Source organism: Centruroides sculpturatus, unplaced genomic scaffold, assembly GCF_000671375.1.
Source record: "Centruroides sculpturatus isolate CEXI.00-Female unplaced genomic scaffold, Cexi_2.0 scaffold1866, whole genome shotgun sequence".
Lineage (NCBI taxonomy): Eukaryota > Metazoa > Arthropoda > Arachnida > Scorpiones > Buthidae > Centruroides > Centruroides sculpturatus.
Genome location: NW_019386123.1, coordinates 41,256 through 65,539, shown reverse-complemented (window position 1 = coordinate 65,539; position 24,284 = coordinate 41,256). Strand labels below are relative to the sequence as shown.

The 24,284-nt window shown below is 32.7% G+C and overlaps 1 protein-coding gene and 1 pseudogene across 1 annotated transcript in view; one reads left to right on the top strand and one right to left on the bottom strand.

The window, feature by feature from the left end:
* The window catches only part of LOC111613713 (jouberin-like), a 71,675-nt gene that overhangs the window by 40,775 nt on the left and 6,616 nt on the right, over positions 1-24,284 (top strand). The window contains exons 16-21 of the mRNA XM_023355050.1: positions 2,870-2,922; positions 3,229-3,323; positions 4,104-4,237; positions 9,764-9,904; positions 9,983-10,221; positions 21,481-21,624. Coding sequence (XP_023210818.1) covers positions 2,870-2,922; positions 3,229-3,323; positions 4,104-4,237; positions 9,764-9,904; positions 9,983-10,221; positions 21,481-21,624 — 806 coding nt within the window. The remainder of the gene's footprint in view (positions 1-2,869; positions 2,923-3,228; positions 3,324-4,103; positions 4,238-9,763; positions 9,905-9,982; positions 10,222-21,480; positions 21,625-24,284) is intronic.
* LOC111613710 lies at positions 7,468-8,508 on the bottom strand (annotated as a pseudogene).

Below are 24,284 nucleotides of genomic sequence, written 5' to 3'. Positions count from 1 at the left end.
TAAAATTAACGAAGAAATTCCAAAGATTTAGAGAAAAAGGAGAAGAGCTTAAATAAGGTCATTTTTGACATAACCTCATTCTTCAAATAATCACATCTAAACTCCTCCCCTAATACAGAACATTTTAGTTGGTATGTCACTTGACAGGATTCAAACAAATGAGTCAGAAGATCTTCTTTTTCTTTTACACCACAGAATTCACAACACCCTTCACTGGATATATTTATCCGGTAACCCTTGAACAAAATTCGAAATCTGTTTAGTCTGAGTTGCATAATAAGGCTTTTTGTAGAAAAATTAGTCTCACAATTCAAGTAACTTGCTGTACACCAGACCAAGCGTGATTCACACAGATTAACTCGTTTAGCTGATATTGAAGACATATCCCAGTTCCACAACTGATCTGACTTAGTTTGAATTAGTGCATTTAAATGGGTTCTCAACAAAGAAGCTGAATGAGATAAAAATAAAAAGGAATAACCCAAGCCATCAAAAATATTTTTAACTGAAGCTGGCCAACTTTTCTTACCATGTTTAACTGCTGTTAACAAAACATTATATGTTATTCGACGCAAATCACATGAGGGTAACTCCATGATTTTTGACCAGAACAAAACAATAACCTTAACAAATTTCAGTTCCAATGGTGGTCTTCCCAACTCAAGACGAACTGCAGAACTTGAAATTGAACGTTCTATTTTAAAAAGTCTCTTAAAATATTTCATCTGAACTTTTTCCATTTTAGACAGATATTCCAAACCCCAAACCGGAAATAGATAAGACAGCCTGGAACCAATAAAAGCGTCAAAAAGCCTAAACATGCCTCTCATAGAGTTTAGCTTCATACGTTTCTGTACAGTGAGAATGTACCCTGTCTTTTTCTGAATATCTTCGTCTATCAAACTAAAATGATGATTAAATGTACCTGATGAAGAAAAATGTATTCCCAAATATTTAATATATGTGACAAATCGAATTTCAGTGTTATTCACAAATATCTTGTCAGATTTTGATAATCTACCTCCATTGCGAAAAACCATTCCCTTCGTTTTTTGTAAATTAACTGTGAGGTCATTTCTTTCTGCGTAATCAACCAGCAAAGAAAGTTTTCGCTGTAAACCCGTCTTTGAATCTGCCAACAAAATTACGTCATCTGCATACATTAGACAATGCAAGTCAACAGTATCTCCTAGTGCAAAGCCCGAAATTTCTGAAGTAGAGAACAGTTGTGGTAAATCGTTAATAAATAATATAAACAGCAAAGGACTTAAAGGCTCTCCCTGTGGTAAGCCCCCACCAGAAATAACGCCCTTAGTAGTTGTTAAGTTGTCACTCACATAATACCTTGTATTACAAAATAGGTTTTTAAGTAGCCTAATAAACGAAGTTGAAAGTCCTATTGAATATAGCTTTTGCCACAGAATATTAAGATTAATTCTATCAAACGCCTTCTCCAGATCCACAAATATCGAATAAATTTTACGTCTTTTCCTTGACAAAACATACTGTATTAACCCGTTAAGTATAAAAACATTATACATAGTTCCTCTTCCTTGAACAAATGCTCCTTGAAACTGAGAAATAATATTAAATTCCATTAGCCATTGACTCAACCGATCTGCCAATATTCCAGTAAACAATTTTCTAAAAGTGTTGAGCAATGCTATTGGACGATAATTCTGAGGCTTTGATTTATCTCCTTTCTTGTAGATCATTTTCAACATCACATTTCTCCAATGCTCAGGAAATATCGTTGACTCCTTAATCTTATTAAATAATGTAAGTAATTCTAAACACACCTCATCAGGTAAATATATAATAAATTCATTATTTATACCGTCCATGCCAGGAGCTGATTTTCTTTTAAGTTTANTATCTTTCCAAGATTAGCAAAAATTAATTTTTTGTCTGCAAATGACTGCAATTCCACCAATACCATATCTGAACGTTTAAATTTCTCTATCTTAACCGTTGGAATAGGTCTTGATTCACCTATCAATGTATAAAACAGGTTCTGCACCTTCCTATTCAAATCAGAACCATCATCAATCAAACCTTTAATTAAAAAATTTTTCTTTCTCGCTTCATTCGACACCTTGTCCAAAGAATACAAAATCAAACTGTTTTCCCGTTGCAAATCATCTTTAATTTTAGAAATCTCTCCTAGTTTGGCTTCTAACTGAGTCAAACGCCGATCATGGTCATTATGTAAATTAGCCAACCAATCTATCTTCGCAACTACCTCATTTAACGTCGAAAAAAGCTTATCAAATCGGTCATCCAAATAAGAAATAACCTCCCCAGGAATAGACTTACTTGTGTCTGACTTTAAAGGGAAGAAATCTTCTAATCTCGCCGTTTTCAATGAAGGTTCACTCGGAGAACGATGTCGTTTAGCAGTGGATGCCGATGCCTGAATCTGTGAATGCGGCGGAGTACGATCAACAGGACCAGGATTTAACTCTATTCCGCCCAGAAATAACAACAACTCGAACACCATAATCCAAAATTCGATATTTTCCATAATTTGGATTTCAAAGAAGCTCACATAAAAGTTCACTAACACGCTCGACTGCAAGCAGCGCCCCAAATGAATTATAAATTACTTTGCTAAAATGAATATAATTACAAAAACTATTGAATAATAGCATAATTTTTTAATTGATTTTGTAAGTATTATATTTTTTCAATAAAAAACAGTATATTATTTTAAAATATAATTATGTGCATGTAGTAAGTAATTAAGTACTTAATTATATAATATAAAATTTGATTTTATGCTAATTTTTTATTTTATAAATTTATTTACATTTATTATTTTTAAAAAATTATTCAATATGTTTTAACAATAACATTTTAATTAATGTAGAAATTATGAATCAGTGGATGTTGGATAAAGAAATTAAATTAATAGAAACTCAAGTAAGGATTTTTAATAATTTTTTTTAAGTAAAATGAAAAATCCCCATTTTAATATAATAATTGATTTAAATTTTACTTATAATAGTAATATACTTATGTAATTTAATTATTAATTAGTTATAAGTCTTAATATAGCCCAATAGATAATTCAGCATATTATTATTATTATATTCATGTCAGAATTATAAATGTGACATCATCAAGTAAAAAAATATGTCGTATAAAAGGAATTATAATGTTTCAAATTTTACATACTTTTTAATATTTGCAATAAATTAATATTGAGATTTAATGTACTTTTAATAGGATATACCAATTAACAGTCTTCATCTTCACAATTCAGGAAAAAAGATATTGTTTAATTGTCGCAATTCCACGATTTTTCTTTATGATTTTACAGTGTAAGTATAAAAATACCAATTGATATAAAATTAAAGTATGATTTAATTCAATTATTTATAAGAATTAATCTAAATTATTAAAGTTATCATTAAATATTGTTTAAAAATACTCTTGAAAAGATTTTGAAATGAAACTATATGTTTTGGTAATGGTAAGATAAAGAGAAAATACTGGAAATCTATTGAAGATGAATAGAAATTCTTTAAAAACATTTCAGAATTAAACTACTTTTGTGACTACTTTTTTACTGTATTTTATGGAATTTAACATATTTAATACTAGTTTAATTTTTCAAACTTTAATGATATGTTATGCTTGTTATATTTATTTATTAAATTCAGCCATTCAAATCTTTGTTTCTTTTGATCACACCTGTAAATAAAATTTTTTTAATAGTACTATTTATTTAATATTTTACTTCATTTATTTATATTTGAATTATTCTTCACACACATAATTTTTTAAATATCAAAATTGATGTTTATTATTTAGCTATAATTTCTGTGAATATCCAGTGTTCTGAGTCTTGCATAACTTCAAACAATTTCTCCATCATTTAAAAACATTGCTTTCTTCTTCTTATTCTTTTCACTTTTTCATTTTTATAACTTATTTTTCCTGAAAAAGTAGAAAAGTATTTTTTAAATTTCAGATAAGCAATTTGTACTTGCTGAATTATTTTACTGATTTAGAAATCGATTATGAAATGAATCCAAGAAATTATATTAAAAATAATGTAATAAAATTGATATTTTTCAACAAAGGTTTAAATTTTGCAGAGATTTAATAATTCAACACTATTATGGATACATTAATTTTCAACATCATTTGAAATGCTGTTTATCTGCCTGTGGAAATTTGATATTTGCTGGTGGTGAAGATGGTAAAGTTATTGTTTGGAATACAAATACTGGTAAATTTAATTTTCAGCAAATTTGCTTTAGTTTTAAAAAGTAATTTTGTATTGTTTATACTAAATTTAATTATGAAATGTAAATTTACAATAAGGAATGTTTAATTCAAAATATTTATTAATTAGAAAAAAAACACAAAAAGTATAGATACTTTCAAAAATCATCTTTGATAAGTCTGTTCTTAAAAATTCAATTTTAGGAACACAAAGAACTGAGAAAAATATTATTTTTAGAATATCAAAAATTTAAATAAAAATTGGAAAATTTGGTGAATAGAAAACTAGTTTTGAATGAATAATCTTTTGTTTTGTTTTGAAAACACCAATTAAAGTTTTATAGCATAATTTTTTATTTTTAAATAAAACTAAAATTTTAAGTGTAATAAAATAATCTGTTTATATGAAATTATTTAATTTTAATCACTCTGTCATTAAATTCTTGTAACTGTTTAAAGTGTGTTGAGCAACATCATGTACAGAGACATTTTTTTCTTATTTTATGCTGTTGTTTTGGCAGTAGTTTTAATTTGCCTATTTAGCGATGGAGCTAAAGTCCGTCGAGGCGTTTCGATAGAATAGGTCCGAATTTGATCCTACCTCGTGTGATAGTAGTTCCGATCTCGCCCACGTGTTCCATGTCCTTTGTTCGTCGGACAAGATTAATGAGGAGACTGATTTCTTGGAAATACCATATTTTATTTCCCCGCGACTATGGAATATTTACAGAGGTCTAAGTTAAATTACTGTACAAATGTGCGTTAGTCGTCAAGCTGACTCCGAAAGATTGGCGTAACAAAGGCGAAGGTCAGCGTACGAAAGTGTGTCTCCAGATCGGTGTCCGAGGACCAAGTGAGGTCAGAGGGGAAAGGTCAAGCGGTGGCGCCCTCTGCCCTACACACTCCCCCCCTAGCAGTCCAGCGTATCGTATCCAGGAAGCAAACGGGTGGTCGGATGACGCGTCCTGATGACGTTTGTCTTCCTGTTGTCTTGGCGGGTGATGTTGGGTGTTGGCTGGCGGATGGGGTCGACGTGCTTGTAGGGTTCGTTCCAGTAGCGGCATCTTCGTTTAGAAGGAATGCGGGTTTTAATCTGTCTATCGATACTCTTTTAGGAGAGCCCGCGACGTCTATATCGAAAAACTTTTCGAAGCGACGACGTACGCGGTAGGGACCAAGATAGGCTGGACGAAGTGAAGGATGTGCTGCTGGGTTGAGTACAAAGACATGCGAACAGTCTGTTAGCCGTTTCGAGACGAAGGTCGTTCGCTTCCCATGTCGAGATGTTGGGGACGGTCTTAACGTACGAAGGAATTGTTGCAGCTGTCGCATGAACTCCGTCTTCTCCGCCGCCGGGGAATCCACCAGAAGTTCGCCTGGTAGTCGTAAAGGAGCGCCGTACAGCAGCTCAGCTGGGGATGCTCCAATGTCTTCTTTGATGGCCGAGCGTAGGCCTAGGAGGACGAGAGGCAAAGCTGCGGTCCATGGGGTCGCCTGTTGCAGGTGTGCTGAAAGGGCTGCTTTTAGAGTGCGATGTTGTCTCTCGATTAACCCGTTAGCTTGGGGGTGGTAGGCCGTAGTATGACTGATTTGAAAGCCTAAGTAGTTGCTTAGCGATCTGAACAACTGGCTTTCAAATTGTCTACCCTGGTCTGTTGTGATTTTTGTAGGAACGCCGAAGCGTGCAAACCATGTGTCGATTAGTGCCTTGGCGACTGTGTCCGCTGTCTGGTCCGGTAAAGGCGTTGCCTCCACCCACCTCGAAAATCGGTCGACAGCGGTAAGAAGTTACCTCGATCCTTCTGAGAGTGGTAGCGGGCCGACTATGTCGACGTTGATGTGTTCGAATCGTGAATTCGGGACGAGGAACTTCGCCAGAGGTGCACGTGTATGTCGGTGGATTTTCGCCTTTTGGCAGGCCATGCAAGATCGTGCCCATGTCTGGCAGTCTTTGTTCATGTTTGGCCAGATGTACCTCTGAGTGACCAGTTTGACTGTCGCACGGGCTCCTGGGTGTGATAAGTTGTGGGTGGCCGAAAATACTTCTCGTCGGAAAGAGGGAGGTATGTAAGGTCTACAGTGACCGGTAGAGATGTCGCAGAACAGGGATTTTGTTGAACTTGGGAGGTGCATAGTTACTATTTTGAAATTTGGGTTTTGTTGCAATTCTGATAGTTCATCATCCTGTTGTGCATCTGCGATGGCGTCGTAGTTAATGGATGGTGCGCCAATGGTGTTTATGCGGGACAGGGAGTCTGCAACGACGTTGTCCCTGCCGGATATATGCTGTAAGTCGGTTGAAAACTGCGATATATAGTCCAATTGGCGGAGTTGACGAGGCACCGCTTTGGCCAAATCTTGGAGGAAGGCGAATGTAAGGGGTTTGTGATCAGTATAGATAACGAATGGCCTCCCCTCCACTAGGTGCCGAAAATGCTTGATGGCGGAGTAGATGGCTAGCAGTTCTCGGTCGTATGCACTGTACTTTATTTGAGACTTGGTGAGGGTCCTGGAGAAGAAACTAAGGGGTTGTTTAACGCCGTCGAGCTCTTGATGTAAGACGGCTCCAATGCTAACGTCTGAAGCGTCTGTGGTTAAGGAAAGTTTGGCATCTGGTGCTGGGTGGGTGAGGAGGGCGGCTCTGCTTAAGGCGTCCTTCATGTTGTTGAAGGCGCTATTTGCTTCTTCCGACCAGATGAGGGGTTTGGTGCTGTTTTTGATATGGCCACTTAACATGGCGTTGAGACGGACCTGCAACGTGGCACATCCTGGGATGAACCTATGATAAAAGTTTATCATTCCGAGGAACCGTCGTAGTGCCATAGCTGTCTCTGGTCGCGGGAAATTTTGGATGCATTCCACTTTCGCTTGGAGCGGCCGTAGGCCTTCTGCCGTTATCCTGTAGCCCAGAAATTCTATAGACGTGGCGCCAAAAGTGCACTTAGCGGGGTTAATACATAACCCGTACTCGTTTAACCTGCTGAAGAGGGTGCGAAGGTGTCGTTGATGCATTTCTTGGTCCGGAGAAGCAACAAGAATGTCGTCCAGGTAACAGAAAACGAAGTCGAGGCCAGTGAGCACCATATTCATAAACCGCTGAAAGGTTTGGGCTGCGTTTCGTAGTCCGAAAGTCATAAAAGGAAATTCGAACAGGCCAAATGAAGTAATGATAGCAGTTTTAGGAATGTTGGGTTCGTGCACGGGAATCTGCTGGTAAGCGCGTACCAGGTCTATCGATGAAAAAATCTTCATATTATGTAGGATGTGGTTGCAGTCAGTGAGGAATGGAATTGGGTATCTATCCGGAATAGTGATGCTGTTGAGCGCTCTGTAGTCCCCACACGGTCTCCAATCTCCCGACCTTTTCTGTGTCAGGTGTAGCGGACTGGCCCAGCTGCTTTTTGAAGGCCGGCATAGGCCCTGTTGGAGCATAAATTCGAACTCCTTACGGGCTGCCTTTAGTTTCTCTGCCGAAAGTCTCCGTGGTCTGGCGAACACAGGTGGGCCCTTGGTTTCAATGAAGTGTACGATGTTGTGTTCCTTGATCTTGCTGTTGGTAATTGATGGCCGCACTAAGTCTGGATATTCGGCAAGGATTTTTTGGTAAATAGAGACGTCTTCCAGTGTTTGGATTCGGGATGTGTCGTAGGGAAGGAATTTGGCGTTCGTGTGAAGATTCGTAACCCCGTCAATGAGACGATGGCGGCTGCTGTCGACCAGCAGGTTGAAGTGGGATAAAAAGTCCACGCCAATGATTGGTCGCTGGACGTCGGCTATGACGAATATCCACGGAAAATTTCTTCGTAATCCCAGATCTAGGTTAAGTAACTTTCGGCCATAAGTCTTTATTGTCGATCCGTTGGCTGCGAAAAGCTCGAGTTTGTTGCAGTTGCGCCTTTCGTGGGGTGCTGGAGGTATAACAGAAATGTCCGCTCCCGTGTCCATGAGGTACAGAGTTGCTGTATCCTTGTCACTTATATAAAGGCGACTCAGCTCAATCCCCATTGTCCCTGTCGCCAAAGAGAGAAGGGGGATTAGTTTTCCGCTTCCTCGACTGCAACCTTTTGATCTTGGAAGTTGCACGGTTGGCGACATTTGTAGGCATTTCTCCTGAATGTGGCGTGGTAGTAGCAGATATTGCTGTTAGCGGCTCGTCGACTGCGTGATCTCTCTCTTGATCTGGGTCGGATGTTTCTTTGTCTCATGCGTGGGTATATCCGCTCGTTAAGTGCGGCTACCTGCAGTGACAGTTCTGATATTTGCTTTTGAAGGGTGTCCAAGGCAGGGAGCGGCTCCCTACAGTGTGCACTCCCCGATGCTACGGGAGCAAGCTGTACTGTCGTTGGTCCAGGGCTGAGTTCCCAGATCTGGTCGGCCATAGCAGCTAATTTTGATAGTTCATCGCTACTAACCGATAGGATGCTCTGCATATTGATCGGTAGGCGTTGGAGCCACAGTGTCTTCAAAAAATTCTCGCCGATTTTTTCGTCAGCCAGGTTATGCATTTCGCAGAGTAGTTGGGAGGGTTTGCGGTCGCCGAGTTCCATTTCAGTCAGTAGTTTTTTGGTGCGCTGGGTCTCACTGTCTGCGAAAGCGGAGATCAACCGTTCTTTGATAAGTTCGTATTTCCCCGATGCAGGGGGACTGAGTAAAATGTCCGAAACTTGCGTGAGAATTTCCGCGTCGATGTAACTGATGACGGTATTGAATTTTGTTTGATCCGACAATATTCCGGCGTTTCGAAATTGGGCCTCGATCTGAAGGAACCAAATGCGGGGGTCCGGCTTCCAAAATGGCAGCACCTTGACGGCGACACGTGCTAGGCACATGTCGGCCCTTTGTTCGGGGTTAGGCTTAGAGGTTCTCTCGTCCATTTTCGTCTTTGGGTATCCTTTATTTGAATCACATTCGGCTCACCAGTTTAGCAATGGAGCTAAAGTCCGTCGAGGCGTTTCGATAGAATAGGTCCGAATTTGATCCTACCTCGTGTGATAGTAGTTCCGATCTCGCCCACGTGTTCCACGTCCTTTGTTCGTCGGACAAGATTAATGAGGAGACTGATTCCTTGGAAATACCATATTTTATTTCCCTGCGACTACGGAATATTTACAGAGGTCTAAGTTAAATTACTGTACAAATGTGCGTTAGTCGTCAAGCTGACTCCGAAAGATTGGCGTAACAAAGGCGAAGGTCGGCGTACGAAAGTGTCTCTCCAGATTGGTGTCCGAGGACCAAGTGAGGTCAGAGGGGAAAGGTCAAGCGGTGGCGCCCTCTGCCCTACACCTAATTAATTTTTCTTGCTGAACTTGAAATGCCAAATATTACAACTTTATGAACCAAATTAATATATTATTCAGTTTTCAAAAGCTGATTTAAGCATATCCATGTGAAATTAAAAATATAATTGTGCTGCTTATTATTATATCAAATTTCATTATAATTTAATTGAATTTAACTTAAAGTAGCATATAAAATAAATTGGTATTTTGTTTTTTGTTTAATGAAGTTTTACAATTTTATTCTGTTTTAGCTGAAAAATTAGCTGTATATGATAATCTTCCTTATCTTGGTCCAGTAACATCTGTTGATTATCATCCTCATGATCATATTGTAGCCATGTGTTCATTAGAAGATAATGCACCAATACTTGCATATAAATATGATTACAATGGTAAAAATATTTGCTATTATATAGATTTTTCTTACAAAAAATAATCTGTGCTTTAAAAAAATAATTACTTTGTTTTAGAACCACCAGTTGGTGCAGATAAAGGGGATATTTCTAGAAGTCAAGCTGTAACTCCTCAAAACATAAGTCCAGTGAAAATTGAAAGTAGAAAAGGTAGTGATAGCAGTCGAAATGACTCTCCATTAATAAATGTTACAAAGAGAAAATTAAGTAATAAATTAAAAAAGAAAGAGTTTAAAGAAAATTCGACAAGATTGCAAAAAGTGGTGAAAAAATTAGATTCTGTACTTGCTGTTGAGGTAAGTTACGAAAAATGAATGCTATATGAAAAAATGTAACTAGTTTTTTTATTCAAGATTTTCGTAATAATAATATAGTATAGTATTTAATTAAAAGCATTTATCTTTAAAAGTATCTTATATTCATTTTAAAAGTATTTAAATTAGAGTGAGGTTTTTTACCCTTTCTATGAGGAACAAAATAACAGAATAGTAAAACACCAAAATAAAATGACATTAAATGAATAAACAATATACAAAATTCAAATAATCAAATCAAATAAAAACATTTATTAGCATATTTAGGAATTAATCCTGTTACAAGGGAAACTCTAAATAGAGTCACAACAAACATAAAGAAATCTATAAATTATAATTTGACTCTGTGAAAATATATAAAAACTTTCTTGATTATATAAAGGGTGGCTATCTATTGCCAAACAGATCATATCATTGGTTTCTTCACTGATCTTGCAGGGTAGTGTATTTGGTGAAGAAATTATACAGTCTTACATTTATTTTAAAATTGTTTCAATTATTTATAAGAATATCATAACAGGATCCATATGAAATAGATCTCCATAAAATTTCTCCTTCAATTTACAGTATGACAATGTAAAAATTCCAAATTGTATTCTAAGCTTTTCATTGCCTGATCATAACCAGATTTGATGGTAAACATAATTTACACAAACGATGATTAATATCCAAATATAATCTGTCCACTAATATGTAAAAATGGTATAATCTTAAATGCATGTAAAACTTCTTAATCTTGGAATTTGGAAGTTAATAAAACTACTTGATGGTGGGAAATTTAAATTATTTGCATACCATGGATAATATTTTGAGTTTAGTAGACTATTCTTTCCTGATCCAATATACTATTAAACATGTTTTTTGTCAAAGGATGAATTATTTAAGCATCATTCTATTGTTGACTGAATAGGAAAATGATCAGACACATCAACATCAGAAAACTCAAATTTAGTACAATAGTGCCAACAAAAATTTTGAACATATAACATAGTCAATTACCAAAGCTCCCTCATGGAAGATATGAGTATAACAATTCAGGAAATCGCCAACAAAGCACCCATTTAAGACAAACAAATTATAATTTTGAACAAAATTTAACAGTAATTTTTCCTTGTTATTAGTTCCAGAGTCATGACTCATTCTTTTCTTGTAGACAGCTGAGTTATTCCCATAATAATTTGTCACATTCATTTCCTATTCTAGCATTAAAATCATTAATTATTAACCAAGAAGAAGTAAAATATAACCAGCTCTCCATAATCTTCTCCAATTCATAAAAAAGATTTGGAATATTTTTGTATGGCAGCATATAGTTCACAGCTATTGCCAGATAACTAATTAGAAACATTCTAAAATTACTTCTGTCAAGTTTGACCATAGCAAATATCAAATACGAACATCAATGAGAGTAAAAAATTTCTTTCAAAGTTTTTCTTATTAATAGTAACATACTGCTCTTTGGTCTACTCACACTAGGTTTTTAGATGCTTGGATCAAAATATAATTATGTAAACTTTTCAGGAGCACAGTTTCTGTTTCAGTAAATCTAGTTATCCAAGTATCTTCTAAACCAAGAATATCATATCCCATTAAAAATTTTTAAAATAAATTGAAAAAATCTTATTTCTTGCACCCTGCATATTCCAACAGATAACTTTAACATTAGATTTATTATTTAACCCTTTCTTTTTTGCCTCTATATAAAAAGGTAAAATTTTTTCTTTCGTGCTTTTGTTTCTTGAGTCAAATCAGTACTCATTGATAGATTCTTGAAAAACTGATTGAGTCCTTTTTTTATAATTATGAAAAGCTGACAATATTTGATTTTTTCTTGGGATTGAGCTTAATAGAAGGGTCTATCTTTCTTATAAAATATAATTCATTTATTTTTTATGAGAGTTTCTCTAATATTCACNGCGCAGTCCTTACACTAATTACAGTTTGATTATGAACAGTATTTAATTTTTTGGCTGCATTTGTAGCATTCTCATCACTTAAAAATAAAAAGTATAAAACATGTCTCTTATACAGTATTCATCTGTTACTTCCATTTTAACGAAAATAAACAACTGAAATGTTCCCAATTCTGAACAGTGTTATATGAATGAGATCCAATTTAACACTTCAGTGTAAAAAGTATCACATTAGACTTGCATTTTTAACAGCAAAACAAGATTTTTCTCAAGGTCATAAAATACACAAACTTATGGACTGACCTGATATTTTAAGATTGGCTTCTTCAAACTAAATATGCTGTTTGGTTTATGAACAGAAATTATTTTTATTTTTTTATGAATTTAATATTTTTGAATTCAGTAACTAATTTGATTTTAATGATTAAAAAAATTATACCAATTATCTTCTATTTTAGATAATAATATTTATATATAAACTCATAAATCAAATTATTAAAACCTTTATATAGCAATAGTTTTTGTAAGAAATGTTAAATATTAAAGATATTTGGTATAAAAATTTTACATTAGTAATCTAATATATATTATATCAAAATTATCATGCTGCAGAATAATAAGAATGCTAATGGTTTAATATAAAATTTTCTTTAGATTGCAGATTCAACTATGCAAAATGTTAAGAATTCATCAATTTCTCCTGATGACAAGGTTGTTTAAAATATTATATATTTTATTTTAATTTGTTATTCTGTTTTAAAGATTATGACAAGACCAAAATGCTAATAAACATTCAAGAAGTCACTTTAGTAATTCAATAAATGTGTTTCAAGATAGTTTACATCACAGATCCATTTACAAAGCTGATTTGTAGAACAAAAATATACTATCAGATATATTTAATATTTAAATACAAATTTAAAAAACATTATAATAAGATTAATATAGTAAGTGTTAATAAAATGACATAAAATAAACTAGGGTAAACATTGGTAATTACATGATATTGATAATTTCATTATACTTATTTGATGAAGATGAATTTAAAAAGTAAAGTAATGAGATTTGAAATTTTTCTCAAAGATGGCGTTGAATGTATTGAATTTGAAAATTTTGTTTGTTCCAGTAAACTGTTGGAAATTTGTAGAAGTGTTGTAAGAGATTAGTTTTAACTTAAATTACAAAAAAAAACAAAGATGGTAAGTCAATTATTCTTTGATATTTTAATAAATTAAGAACTCAAGATATATTTAAACATGGGATTAGTCATTTTTTTACTGTATTGTGAGTTTAAATTTCCTTAGCAATTTGGACAACATTCTTAGCTTTTGTTGTGAAATTCTAGGCACATCAAACACAATGGCTATTTAATAATTAATTATTGCCAATTAGAGAAGTAAAATAATAATATATGTAACTTATAGATAACGTTAATTGAACACCTGAGTTTTTTTCATATTCTTTAGGTTAAAAAAGAGGTATGACAAAATAACAGATATATTATGAAATTACAAATTGAGATGCCATCTTGCATTATTGTCAATATGAAAAAGATACTTTTTAAAGTCATCAGGATGGTAAGTGAAAGAAAGTGCTCAATATACAAGTCATCTAAAGAATGTGTGGTCACAATTTTACTTAACCCTGGGGTAGTGCAGTGGGGTGTTTCGCCACCCCCAACGTTTTAAAAGTTGCACTATTCATAGATTTCGCAAGAAATATTTGTGTCCTCTTCAGTAGCTTCATGATTTTATGTATAGAGCATGCTCAGAAATTACTACGATGCTGCAGAAATTCCAGTAAGAGAAAAACAACAGTTCTCAGTGGGGTGTCCATACACCCGACAGTATTAATTACGTTTTTTTTAAATTTTACAAATATTTATTTAGTTTTTTTTTATTTTTCAAATAACTATAATGTGACCACATTTATTATTTATAATATAGATATAATAATCAATGTGAATAAAAATAATTTAAGTTTATTATAATTCAAAATGGCTGACTTTCATAAACACATTGAGAAAATACCAAACATAGTAAGTTGCTTATCATTTGCAATGAGTGCCAAAGTACAATGCTAGCTATTGAATCAAAGTGACAAAAATGCTTAAAAAACAATTTAGATTTTTACTATTGGTTTAATAATAAGATCTAATGTAATGAGTTTTGAAAAATGTTGTTTTTTATTTTCATGGATTTATGTACTAATATAATATGTAATCATACCTGAATATAATCATATGTACAATAACACATGCCTTTACCATATGAATGAGTAAATCTTTATGAATTTTTACTTACATGGTTTATAAACTCAAAAAAATGTCGGGGTGGACAAACGCCCCACTGCACTAATGCCGAAAAAAAACTCAGTGCACTAACGCAGGGTTAAAATGTTAAGAAAATGGGGCACAATAACAATAGGTGTAATGTCTTAAGGGTTTTCTTTTCTTTGAGATGTGTTTTAAGATAGTGTAAGTCTGTCAAATTCCTATTAATCTCATGATGAAATAGGTGTAATCTAGTTTCTGTTTGGTTTTGTACCACAGGAAATGCTAGACATTATATGAAGAGGGAAAGATGTGCTAGCAAGTCAGATGAAGATTGAAGTTATTTTGTGTAAATACATGCATGCACATGTATGTGTTTGCAGGTAAAAAGTGTAAGAGAAAACATTATTTGTACTACAATAAAAATTAATTCAATTAACAATATACAGGCTAAAGTATCCTCTCACAAAGTTAGCCATGATATCATAAAATAATCACCCATATGCAACATAAAAAATATATCCCTAGGAAACTAAGCTATATATATATTCATGGAGACAAAAAGCAATGCTGTTATCTTCAAAATATGGACCCTTTAATAATATAGTTAACATTTCTGTTTACAAAATATGTGTCCAATGATTAAAGAATAATTAATTTTATCACGAATTTACCAATGTTTACCCTACCTGTATGTAACAATATTAATTAATATGATTGTTGGTGAATGGTAATCTAAATAATAAAACTATTATATATGGCTCACTGATTGACTCACTGAAATGAAATATTTTAATAGAAGCAGGCTTCTTATAGGAAAATGAAATAGTGCATTCAAAAGTGGACATTGAGGATATTACCAGAAAAGATCAAATCTGTAAATATTGAAATATTTGGTCCTATGAGACATCAAAGTATGACCTTTAACATCTCATATGACATTGTGAAGTTCTTTGGATGATTAATATAAGCATATTTATACTTATTTGATTATGTATTTAACTAATATTATTTAAAAATTATTATAAATTCAACACATGAGAACACACACATCATAAAGCAACATGAAATGTTGGAATTGAACTGCTGAAGGTAGTCAGAGATATAGCACTTAGTATACTATAAAACTGAATTAAAGATAAAACTGTAAATCATTGTATATATACTGTAGTATAGTACTTTAGACTGAAAAACATAAAAATAAAAATTACTTTAAAGAAGTTATTGGTAAACTTTAAATTAATGCATTAAACAACATTTACATTACAGTATTGTCTCATTGTTGTTTTTTATTTATTTCAGGGACATCACTACAGCTATGTCAAAGGGTCTTAGTTGTTCCTTGACATTTTCTATTCATGTTCAGGTTAATGTTTGTAGTGAAAATGAGCTTTTCTGCTGTTTTCAAAGGAATATTTTTTTGACACTGGTAACACAACATTTATTGTGTTAGTAGGGTATTTTGTTACCAGGCAGAATGGCAAGAAGCTCATCATTGACATAAACATTCTTCTGAGTGTGAATAGGAAACATAAAGAGAACAGTTTAGAATATTGGATATGGTTGCTAATGTCATTGCAACATATAAAAAGCACAATGTGACAATATTGGAAAGTCAATGTTAAGCAGCATTGATTTAATGTTCATTAATAGCTTTTTTAAACTAATTTCTTCAATATAAATTACTAACCGTTATTTAAAGTTTTAAGATTTATTTTTAGTTTAATTTTCTCATGTATTAATTAAATGTCAGTTCATGATAAAATAAATTACCCTTATGTAACAACATTATGTAATTTATTTAGCACATACTATAGTGATCTTATTCTAATGTTTTTTAAGTCTATTTGTATTTTAAAATAAGTATCTAATAGTATATTTTTTATTGTTCAAATATGCTTTGTGCATGGATCTGAAAATAAGCCAGTCTTTGAATGATCATTAGGATTTTGGTCNTCTTTAAAAGTATCTTATATTCATTTTAAAAGTATTTAAATTAGAGTGAGGTTTTTTACCCTTTCTATGAGGAACAAAATAACAGAATAGTAAAACACCAAAATAAAATGACATTAAATGAATAAACAATATACAAAATTCAAATAATCAAATCAAATAAAAACATTTATTAGCATATTTAGGAATTAATCCTGTTACAAGGGAAACTCTAAATAGAGTCACAACAAACATAAAGAAATCTATAAATTATAATTTGACTCTGTGAAAATATATAAAAACTTTCTTGATTATATAAAGGGTGGCTATCTATTGCCAAACAGATCATATCATTGGTTTCTTCACTGATCTTGCAGGGTAGTGTATTTGGTGAAGAAATTATACAGTCTTACATTTATTTTAAAATTGTTTCAATTATTTATAAGAATATCATAACAGGATCCATATGAAATAGATCTCCATAAAATTTCTCCTTCAATTTACAGTATGACAATGTAAAAATTCCAAATTGTATTCTAAGCTTTTCATTGCCTGATCATAACCAGATTTGATGGTAAACATAATTTACACAAACGATGATTAATATCCAAATATAATCTGTCCACTAATATGTAAAAATGGTATAATCTTAAATGCATGTAAAACTTCTTAATCTTGGAATTTGGAAGTTAATAAAACTACTTGATGGTGGGAAATTTAAATTATTTGCATACCATGGATAATATTTTGAGTTTAGTAGACTATTCTTTCCTGATCCAATATACTATTAAACATGTTTTTTGTCAAAGGATGAATTATTTAAGCATCATTCTATTGTTGACTGAATAGGAAAATGATCAGACACATCAACATCAGAAAACTCAAATTTAGTACAATAGTGCCAACAAAAATTTTGAACATATAACATAGTCAATTACCAAAGCTCCCTCATGGAAGATATGAGTATAACAATTCAGGAAATCGCCAACAAAGCACCCATTTAAGACAAACAAATTATAATTTTGAACAAAATTTAACAGTAATTTTTCCTTGTTATTAGTTCCAGAGTCATGACTCATTCTTTTCTTGTAGACAGCTGAGTTATTCCCATAATAATTTGTCACATTCATTTCCTATTCTAGCATTAAAATCATTAATTATTAACCAAGAAGAAGTAAAATATAACCAGCTCTCCATAATCTTCTCCAATTCATAAAAAAGATTTGGAATATTTTTGTATGGCAGCATATAGTTCACAGCTATTGCCAGATAACTAATTAGAAACATTCTAAAATTACTTCTGTCAAGTTTGACCATAGCAAATATCAAATACGAACATCAATGAGAGTAAAAAATTTCTTTCAAAGTTTTTCTTATTAATAGTAACATACTGCTCTTTGGTCTACTCACACTAGGTTTTTAGATGCTTGGATCAAAATATAATTATGTAAACTTTTCAGGAGCACAGTTTCTGTTTCAGTAAATCTAGTTATCCAAGTATCTTCTAAACCAAGAATATCATATCCCATTAAAAATTTTTAAAATAAATTGAAAAAATCTTATTTCTTGCACCCTGCATATTCCAACAGATAACTTTAACATTAGATTTATTATTTAACCCTTTCTTTTTTGCCTCTATATAAAAAGGTAAAATTTTTTCTTTCGTGCTTTTGTTTCTTGAGTCAAATCAGTACTCATTGATAGATTCTTGAAAAACTGATTGAGTCCTTTTTTTATAATTATGAAAAGCTGACAATATTTGATTTTTTCTTGGGATTGAGCTTAATAGAAGGGTCTATCTTTCTTATAAAATATAATTCATTTATTTTTTATGAGAGTTTCTCTAATATTCACATTATCTGTCATGAGATAACCAAATATTACTAAGTTATGTTGGTTAGATAAATTTAATAAATTATTTGCAATGTACTATTGTACTTCCAATCACCTAGCGATATCTGGTAATAGCATTTCTAATTTATTAACTTTCTGTTCTAGTATATCAATTTTGGCTTTGAATATTGTATCTATATTAGTAGACTTTGTTATTGGTACTTTAACTGTATTGCTACTTCTTGTTAAAGGTGGTCATCCTCTTTTTGACAGGGAATGAGAGAAAGGTCTCGGATTTTGTTCTACACCAACTATTATCAGTAGAAACCAAAGTATTATCATTAGAAATACGTGTATTTGCCTCCTTGCTATCTTAGACTCAGCATTTAACTGAAATCAGAAATGTACACTTTTATTCGCACCAACACCATTGTGAGATTAGGCCCAGGTATACCTGGGCCTAATCTCACAATGGGGATCACTAACTCTTGACCAGTCACAGGTTGGTAAAACCCATCTCGTCATTGGATGGCACTTTGATAAATTGTCGGCGGGATTGCAAGATCTGACCAACGTCTGGATGCTGACACCAGTAAGGATAAAGTTAAATGCATCCTAACCCACGAATTGTAAACAAAGTTGAATAGGAGGGTCTAAATTATCAAGTGGGGAGGTTAGTGAGTAAGTCGATAAGTGTCCAAGGTTTGATAGAGACAGGTAGCCAGGTTAATGAATAAAAATATAAGTTTAATATAAACGTCTAAATCTAAAGATATGCAGAAATACAGTATATACATCTAGAGAAATATGGAATTTACTTATAAGGCAACACGAGAAAATATCTAATACTCTGTTCACGTTCTATTTGCTATTCACTCTTGAGAGAGAGCTTTTACAGAATTACCTCAGAGAGAGATGTAGTTCTCTGTCTTTGTGGTGGTTGAGCTGTGATCAATGTCTTCCTTTCTTATAAGGCGATTCATCTTCTATGGGAAAGTCCACTTTATACTGTTCCAGATATGATGTGACAGAAGTCTTCTCCTTCATTCGTGGAGTCCGTCTTGTGATCGCCATTCTGGGGATCACAAGATGGACAGCTGGGAACTGGGTGGCTGTCGCCAGTGTATAGCTGTCCAGGCTGGTCCACCTCAACTGGAGTTTTAGCCTCTCTTTTATCAATTTAGCTTGGGAAAAAAGTCAGGTGATTGACTGTTTGGTGATGCATCTGCAGGTGTGTGGTCAGAGGTGAGCCATTGATGATGTAAAATTGTCATTATATGCAGTGTAAAGTACTATATTTAGTTTGTTGCTCTACAACGAATTTTTCTTAAAGAGCCGGGACCTAACGGGTACTTTACACGGGTTCGCGTTTATTAGTTGCCAGGCCTGGACTTTTAGCGTGCACCGAAATAAATTAAGGACAAAGTTAGTCACAAAAAAAATCTCAATAATAAATGTTTAATCAAGTCTAACAAATACTATGTACAAGATTTATAAACAAACAACAAATTTATTAAATAAAAAAATGAAATCACAATCAACCCGACAAACTTAAGTCTTATTCTAACTTAGAACTATTCCCCTTGGAATTCCGACAAAACAAAATCCAATTTTTAACTTAGTTACAAATTCTCTTATAACTATCAGTCCTAACCGTCACCTCAATTAATACTCGGAACCTTTTCTTCTACTCAAGACTTTCCTATTTTCAAATCATCAAAATCGAACCTTCAATCTCCTACTAGGATTTCCTATTCGACACCTTGTTCACTGCTACCAGCAGACCAACGCTTTTGGTTCAGGAGCTCACCTCGTCTGTCTTCACTTGAGCTACTGTACTTATAGTCTGAGGTGACATCACAGTTCTAATTGAGACACTCCCCTCATTTACATATCTACACGTAACATTTTTGTTTTCTCTTCGTTATCTGGTAGTTTATTTCTCGACAATACTTTGTTAACCTTTTACAACATATCTTTAACAATCATCGGGATGTTTAGTTGAAGGTTACACAAGTTCCTAGAAAATCTATTGGGGTGTCCCCCCTTCAGTGCGGACTTACAATTCTGCCGCTCGGGCATGCACGTGAGTGCAAATGCTAGCTATGGCGCTGTCGTTTCGTCGTCGGTGAGTTGGTTAATCTCTTATCTTCTCGTTTTGCACGTTCTGGAGTGATGGGTGAGGAAACCTTCGTCCTAACTGAACATAAGCCCCAAACAAAAATATAATAAAAGCAAAATAAAAGTAAAATAAAAATAAAGCTCGGACTTGGTTCCTTACAACAGCTGTCTTGACCCTATTTGGTTCGTCTTGTAGGCTTTTTTTTCCAAGTTGACAATTGACTTTCTCCTCCTTTAACACTGGGTTGTTTATCATTTAGTACTTGGATGTTATATTTCTCAGCTTGGTTGTTGATAGTACAGGTGATATTCAATCCGTTTCTTGTGCGATGTTTTTTTATGATCGCAATGGAGAAATAGGGTTAAGATTTTTCTTAATGTTATGCAAAATTGTGCCTTGATCCTCACACCATCAACCATCAGAAGCATCCCACAAAATTCAAATAATTAGACATACAATATTTAAATAATTAAACAAACAATAATCACTGATCAAACTGTGATAACCTGGTATCATAATAACAAAGATAAATATTTGATTATAATTGGCTGACGGTAAGTACATTTTAAAAATATAAAATGCATGGAAGTTGCTGATGATTATGAAGTCATTTTATACCTTTTTTGTATTTTATGATTTTAAAGTGTAAATATCATTGGCCAATTTTAATTAACTATTTGTTTTTAATTACAAAATTGTCACCAGTGGACATTTTAACCAATTTGCATTTTTCCAGAGGCATAGCTTCCATTAACGGCCATATCTGTATGTGAGGATTGTTTGTTGCTGATGATTATGAAGATGATTTATGAAAACATTTTGTATCTTCTATGCATTTTATAATTACTTCCTTCAAAATATTATTTCATATGAAATTTCATAACTTGAAAACAGATTGTGGAAAGTAAAATAAAATAAAAATAAAAAAACACATTTCATTTTTGAATTATTGAAATATTAACTGTACCATTTCATGTTCATCTGATATTATTAATAAAGTTTATTATTTTAAAATTCTTCTATTTTCACAAACTACAATTAATTTTTATTTTAATACTAAAATCATATCTAAATGACATATGTTTTAATATCTGTTTTGTATTTAGTTAATTTGGAATTTATTAAGATAAATTATTTGTTAATTTACAAATATGTTTATATATTTTCAGTCTCTAATGAAAACAAAGTCAGCACTACCTTACTTAGATAATTCTGAAGAAAATTCTGCATTGTACTTACCATCCAAACTTGAAACTTATAAAGATAAGTTTCCAAAACAGGTGAAGTATGATTTTAATCTGTTTTCATATTTAGTTTACAATTTTTTTTAATACATTTTGATAGGTTCTAAATAATGTACCCAAATAATATACCTCTGTCACTAAATAAAACATATATTAAAATGTCTGAAATTTACTATAATCTATTTTTACCAATCAGTTTGATGAAAGCTTTTCTTGCTTTAACAGAATATAAGACATTGATTGAAGATAAATTTATATTGCATAAGACATTAGCTGGAAAATTCTATTTCTGCTCTGATGAAGTAATTGTCAGCTCATTACAGATTGAAAATCCTTAAACTATACAAAATAATCATAAGCATTATCATATGAAAAAACTATTGGAGAAAATAATTCAAGAAATATGCAGAAAGTCATACATTCAAATGTATGGGGGTTGGTCAAAACATTTTCAGAAAACACTTGTTATGGTTATCAGATACCATTCATTTTTTTGTACGTGACTCCAGAGTGGATTTTTCATCATTTAAATACAACTGTGACCATATTGATATTGTGAAAACTTTTAGTGCTGTGTGTAGTTGGCGCAGGATCCTACAATAAAAGGTTGGCATCAGGTGTATTAAGTACATGTTTTAATGTCATATCATTGGTCATTGTAATAAAGAATTGTATTTTATCTTTAAGTTGTCTACCCTCTATCTCTGGTTGGAATTTAAAAAAAGATAAAAGATTTAAATTGATCCAAAGTTATTTCTATGGTCATTATTATTTATTAAATTAAATTTATTAATTAACAAACATTTTATTTGTGCAAGATACTCATGCTTTACAATGGTCTTAAAGATGCAGGAATATTGCTCAATAAGTCTCCATTCTGAAGGTTAATGTAAACCAGAAGGCAGAGAACAATGTGTTCAACAGTTGATCTAATTGACCCTCTGTGATGCTTCTCACATGCAGTGTGATACTGTCTTTTAATGCTACAAAATTTGCAATATGTTCTCAATAAACTGTACTTTTTAGTGTCTCCACAATCAAAAATTACATAGATTAAGATTCAGAAAACAAGATAGCCAAGAAGTAGGAAATGCATGACTAATCACTTTATTTGAAATGTTATCAAAGAAACTATTGAATGCAATGTCTGATATGTGGAGGCACTCAATCTTGTAAGAAAGTGATTGACTCAAGACATTGTTGCTGATGTAATTGGGTTACAACAAATGTAATTGTACAACAATGTAATTGGGTGTTGAATATCTTTCAGTATTTCTGGACTGTTACAGAGCATGTTACAGAACCATTGGAACCTTTTTTTTTTAATTCTTTTCAGTCTCTGGGCACTAAGAGGGCCTCTTTTAGCAAGCCCATTATGGGTTTGGCCAGACCATCCCCTGAAAAATTCTTGGGAATTTTTCAACCTGTCTGGATTTGATCCCGGGTCCCCCAGAGTGGTAGGCTGCCACCTAAACTGCTCAGCCATCCGGCCACACCATTGGGACTAGCTTCTTTAAAGAAAAATGATCCTAAGCTAAGTGTGGTTGTGAATTCATATCTGACTGACTTTAGATAAGTGCAGTGAAATCTGCTGTAAAACATGGCCAAATGTGACAGTAATGGGTTTGACTATTTTACTGAGATGAAAAATGCCTTATCACTTCACAGGATCTTCCCTGGCATAACCCATCCACTTCCATTCTGGCAAGAAAGATCAGTTGGAATTTTCTCTTGGCAGCAAGCAACTGCTATTTGCTGATTTTATATGGATAACAATGCACCAACTTTCTCAATACTTTCTTATTAATTACTATAGGATACACACAACTGTTGTGATACTTCATATGCTTTATTGGAGCCTGCAACATTATTCATTGACTGTTTAACAACAGCTGTGATAATATTTTCAATCACTTGTGAAGTGATAGGTTTGTACCCTCAATAAAATTGAACTTCCAGACATCCAACTTCCTTGAATTGAATAATCATTCTCCTAGAAATATTATTCTTATTATTATTATTATGAAAGGATACATATTTTTATTTAACAATAATAGAAATTCAGAATAATAATCATGATATAATAAACAGTTCTGTGTATTAATTAAAAATACAAAAGCATACTTACTTTAAAGAAATCAGTCTTACAGTATTTAGATTAAAAATTCTGAAGCTGTTTGAGAAGAATTGTGTAGAAAAATATATAATTAATAGAGACAGGAAAGGACTTTGTTAGATCCTTGACTGAACTTTAATAAAATAAATATATTTCAACACCTAAGAATTTTTAAAAGTTTTTTGTTATTCAAATATTTGAATGAATTAATTCATAATTGAATTTTTATGGAATTTAGTACAATATTTCAAATAGAATATATTCAGATTCTTGTAAATTATTGAGCAAATACAAATAACTTTGAAAATGTTATTCTAAATATCAGGTCAGTCCATAAGTTCGTGCGCATTTTTATCTACAAAAAAAGCAACAAAAAATTTTAATTAAATCTTATTTCAATCTATAATGTATTCACCATTATTTTGTACAATTTCTTGCCATCTTGATGGTAGCTTTTTAATCCCGTCTTTGTAAAATGATTTCGGTTTTGAATCAAAATATTCAGAAATAGCCTTTTTTACATTGTTCTCATCCTCAAAAGTTTTTCCTTTTAAAAAATTCTGCAAACTCCGAAAAAGATGATAATCACTGGGAGCAATATCTGGCAAATATG